General features: G+C 44.7%; 1 protein-coding gene across 1 annotated transcript; it reads left to right on the top strand. All coding sequences in view use genetic code 11, as the record gives it.

Moving 5' to 3' along the window:
• Nucleotides 1–210: 210 nt before the first annotated feature.
• EGR_11041 (Tetraspanin-7) lies at nucleotides 211–1,455 on the top strand (the record flags this gene model as incomplete). Its single annotated transcript, XM_024500290.1, has 7 exons — nucleotides 211–273; nucleotides 360–507; nucleotides 590–693; nucleotides 795–973; nucleotides 1,052–1,097; nucleotides 1,141–1,338; nucleotides 1,414–1,455. The coding sequence occupies 7 exons, from the start codon at nucleotides 211–213 to the stop codon at nucleotides 1,453–1,455; spliced, it is 780 nt and encodes a 259-aa protein (XP_024345294.1).
• Between the last annotated feature and the right edge of the window lie 3,485 nt (nucleotides 1,456–4,940).

The raw sequence follows: 4,940 nt of genomic DNA, 5'->3' as shown, positions 1-4,940 counted from the left end.
AGGAGAACCCAGAGTCAGAGAAGGGAGGGTTCGCTCTGTATACATCTGAAGGTAACACTATTAAAGGAGGTGCGCATCTGCCACGATTGTAAGCTCTTCCTTTCGGCGCTTCCTGCAAACGATTCATGAATGACGCTTGACTGAGGTGACATGAATTTGACCATACTAGCTCATCTCACCATTCCTTTCTGTGTATAACAGGCCTCCAGAATGGGTTGTGCCTTATCCTGCGGCCTGAAGTTTGCCGTGCATCTCTTTAACGCCATCCTTTGTGTAAGCCGCCCTACTGACAAGTGATGAGCATCATCATTCGCAAAGCCTCGCTTCAATTATCACGCATACTTCTTCGTGCCTTTCAGATGGCTTTCATGGTGGTTGGCATTTTTAGCATCATTCTGGTATCCTCAGCATCACTTTTGCAAAGCATGCTGCAGAAGATGTTGGATGTGAGCATGGTCCAGCCGGAGCATATGCATGAGCTTGTTCATTTTATCGCTGGAAATGTGGGTATGTGTAGTACCAAAATCTAATTAGTTATTTTGTTCGTATTTTCAGCTCACTGCTCACGACCCTTCTTCCCTTCATTTAGGTGGTATTGCTTGTATTCTCGTTGTGGCCAGCTTCTGCATAGCGGCACTGTGTTTAATCGGATGCATCTCCTCTTGCTGTGGCTGCAACTTACTGTTCAAGATCGTAAGAACACCTCGAATTAAGCCCCCGTCCCCGCCCCCCGCATAGCACACAAAGCCTGGCCATAATTTAATTTATCCAATTTCCACCTCTTCCACTTCTAGTACTCCGCTATCTTGGCTGCGCTTCTTCTAGCTCAAATAATAGCGGTTATCGTGATCTTTCCCGATCCACACCGACTAGCTGCCGCTTTCGTGGAATCAACGAAAGAATTACTCGCCTTCTATGGCAATGATACTAGACCTGGAGAAGCAGTATCGGCGATTTGGAGTGCCACTATGGGGTAAAAATGTTAACCATTAGGTCTCTTCCTATCTAACCCTCGTCTTTAAGTGTAACGCTCTTAACATCTCGTCTGCAGCTTGACGGAAAGCCATGCTGTGGAATGGACGGATACACCGATTTCCGTAAGTGGGCGGTGTACACTACTTCCCAGGTTATGCTGAATAGCAGAAGGAACTCGTTATTTGCGTACTTATGGGAGAACCGGACCTCCCAGTTCAGTGTTGTGAGTCGGACGCATCGACCTGCACTGTGGAAGGCGCCAGGAAAGCCAACATTACTGGATGCAGGGATAAACTAGTTGATATCGCCAGAAATAATCAGGTGTTCATTATGCATGTCTGCATTGGCGCCATTCTACCACAGGTGAGCAAAAAGAGAATTTGTTCCCTCCTTTCTCTCGATTTCTTGCCCCAACTATCACGCAATTGCAATTTGTAGGTCGTACTTATCACCATTGTCTTCCTCGTCATATGCTTGTAACCTCACCCCTAAGTAGAAAAGGACAAATGTTTTTGCGACAAGCATCCGTTTTATCGCTACTTTGAGGCATGTATCTAGTCCAAGCTCAAAATAATGTACATGATCGCTATTTCCGAGATGTCTCTGCTTTCTAGCTTTCTTATATTTTCCAAAAGGCTTAACATGTTTGGGTTAGCAGAATTTAGAAAATGTGAATGCTAACAATCGCACTTTTGGAGAGAACGAGACTAGCAGATCAGAGCTAGACTCCCCAATATGCAAAAGGAAATTTGACAGGATTGGGCTTTGTGCCACGAGGGTTGGCAGACAGTTTACACTGCCAGCAAGGAAAGATGAGTGAGGTGAGCACGCCTGCCTGGGGTCTGTCAAATGGTTGACAGATTCAATCCTTCCCTCATTTAGCTCATAGCCATGTGCTTTACTAAAATGGTAGATTTGAAGAAGAGTAACCTTATTCCATCTAATTTTCACAACAGTCCATTTTGGACACATTTCAAAAAAGTTACCACTTGAGGAGTTAGAGGAGAGTCGGATTTGTCACCCTATCTACAACTCAGGCTCCTGTCTATCTCCAAAGCTATGTGTAATAGGATAACAATGAAATGTGTTAGCATCGTCTGACAAGGATAGGTTTGTCTCCTTTAATTTCCTCTGCGTCTCCGAATGTCATACCTCATTCTGACATTTCTTGTCCTCCGAATATATTGACGGTTCAGCAGAAAGCACGAACACCTAACGTGGATTCTCACATTGTTGTCATCTATTAACACCAGTTCTTAGCCAAATCAGCCAGCAGTTTTATCTCCATAAGGTGGCACTCGATCGGTGCTCCGTTTCGGGCATAATATCAAACTGCTTTCCACTTCATAATCACCACTAACAGCCACGGTCACACAGATCGTGTAAGCAAGAAAAATCTAGTAATTTGCTATTCTAAGGCAGCACCAAAGGCTAATGTGCCATGATGCAGAGATAAAATCGTCACCTTTACTGCATCTCAGATGCAGATTCTGTTACAGGTGAGTCCTTAACCCGTCCTTTGTCCACTACTAAGTAGCGTTAGGAGATGACATTTCCTGCAACATACTGCATCTAACTCGCAGACCGCTCTCATCGTAATTGTGATGCTGGTGATTGGCTTGTGAACAAATGTTAGAGGCAAGAGATCATCGAAGTTACTGTTGTAAGAACCCCCAATACTTACATGTTACCCCTCTTCCGCCTCCGCCACCGCCCACTTCTTCTGAATAAAACAATTTATTCTTTTCCCATTTTGAGTGGCTGCATGATATCCAACAGTCACCTCAAATGGAGTAGTTGGTGTTTGCTTCGCCTTCGAGCGGTTCATTCGTCTCACACTTGCTGGATCTGGTGTGCCACATAGTTGCATCATGATTTACCTATTGAGGCTGACTCCATTTGGAGTTATCATATCCCGACGACGAGATCGTGGGTGGGTGAGAAGGAAAAGTTGTGGAAGGAGTTGTTCTGGGGTCGAATCAAATTGGTCATTACCATGAGGTGTGCTGAAGGGTGATGCTGTGAGGTCACGCACAAGCAAAGTATTTCCACAGGACCTACAATGAACCAACTGTTGGAAGACATTTTCACATGCTTCTACACGCCACGTGACGACACATCTTACGTGTTGACAATTGCCAGTGATGCTTCAAATCACATCCGAGTGGAGAAGACGGGAGGGACCACATTGTGTGTCCAAACGCTGACTTGAAAGGTGGACTAGAAAGTGGTTTGGGATGGTAGTTACAGTGGCTTAGAAGGATGGACACGCTTATGTATAGGCTGCCACGGCTGAGTCCGTTCGTTGCGTTTAGTCCAATTTGCCAACGCTAGATACCAGTTAACAAGCTGTTCCAGAGAGTATCCCTAGTCGCAAAATGAGAGATTGGCATTCTGTTGATAAGATTGCGGTGGGAAGTTTTGTTCGGATTTGGAGAAGCGAAAGAAAAGGGATCAACATTTGCAATGCAAAAATGGCCAAAATATGTAGCTGCCAATAATGGCCACTTGGAGTGGGAAGGGGAACGCGTTGAGGGAACAAATGCGGAGACGAATAATAATAGGTGAGCAGGTGAAGGAATAGAGGTATGGATGCACAGATGACAAGGAGAGGGATGGATGGGCAGATGAACAGATAGGTAGACTGATGTATGGATACGGGATGCAGTAGGGATCCTGGATGGATGAATGAGTAGGAGAGCAGATAGAAGGACGGATGGATACGAGATGGATGGTTGGATTAATACGAGCTCTATGCGGGTTAAATACGTGATGGCGAAGACGCCTTGTGACTTGTCCTGTCACTTCTAATTGACTCGTTGAGGCAGCGTTTCTAATGTGGCCAAGTACTCCACAATGGATTTCCTCCTTTGCCTGCCCGATACCACTTGGGATGGGTTGGGCACGGAACTGGGTGCAACAGGGTCTCAGAGTGTAAGCTCTGTATAACTGGCTTACTGCTCAGTAAACGAGCTTTCTATTGCCATGTTCTCCTCAAATTCTGCCCTCGATACCGGTGGGATGGCGTTCTATACTGACATCAGCACACATTGTTCCATTTGCACAATACTATTGACTACTATCTTGAGTAACGACATCTGAAGGAGGTGCCACGATGTAATGTACATCGCTGACAGTTGCTCGTAATGTAATACACCTAGCTCGTACTACCGTTTGCATTATGAGAACAGTAGCGTAGCCCCTTCCGTAGATGCGGCATAAAAGACACGGGTTTATGTGGGTGCCTTCTACAAATAAATGAATAGGCAGTGGGTGTGATAAAATGGGAAAAGCAAATGATTTTGCAAAAGTACTTATTTCTGCGTCTTTCTTGATGCACGGTTGATGTAGGCAATAGAAGCACAAAGAATTTCGTAGATGGAGAAAAAATAATCGCTTTAGTTATAGCGAATGTATTTAGGAGAGAATTGGTAGTCATTACGAGGATTATGGGCATTAACAAAGGTGGGGAGAAAGTTAAAATAACTGACTGCAAGGGAACTTCTGCCTACGTGTGTAGTCGTCGCCTGTTTTTTATACTTAGGCTATCATACCGGAATCTGAGCCTGACTTAGGTGTAGAACAACATCCAGCTGAGAAGATTTGTTGCACAAGAAATGTCACGATAAATTGCATAGGGTGTAACTTCACTTCACAAGTTAATTGTAGACCTCCCACTTCATGCCTGTTCCATCGCCTTCTTTACAAAACTGGATTCTGAACATTTGCGCCTTATTTTCTGCGACAACTATCCTCTCATTCTAACGTTTACTTAATACCCCAGTTTAGTCCTTACATTTGTTTCATAGGAAGTTCTGAGGCCTATCCCCATCTCCGATAGACATGGAGTTATGTACCTCATTCGGATAGCATTGATGTAGCCCATTATTTTATTTGCCTTAGCTCTGGTGGCTCTTTTCCCATCTGCCCGCTATCTTACATTATGCGCTTGTGATGCACTACTG

Source organism: Echinococcus granulosus, assembly GCF_000524195.1.
Source record: "Echinococcus granulosus chromosome Unknown EG_S00343, whole genome shotgun sequence".
Lineage (NCBI taxonomy): Eukaryota > Metazoa > Platyhelminthes > Cestoda > Cyclophyllidea > Taeniidae > Echinococcus > Echinococcus granulosus.
Note: the sequence above shows the minus strand (reverse complement) of the source record. Positions and strands in the feature narration are given on the sequence as shown.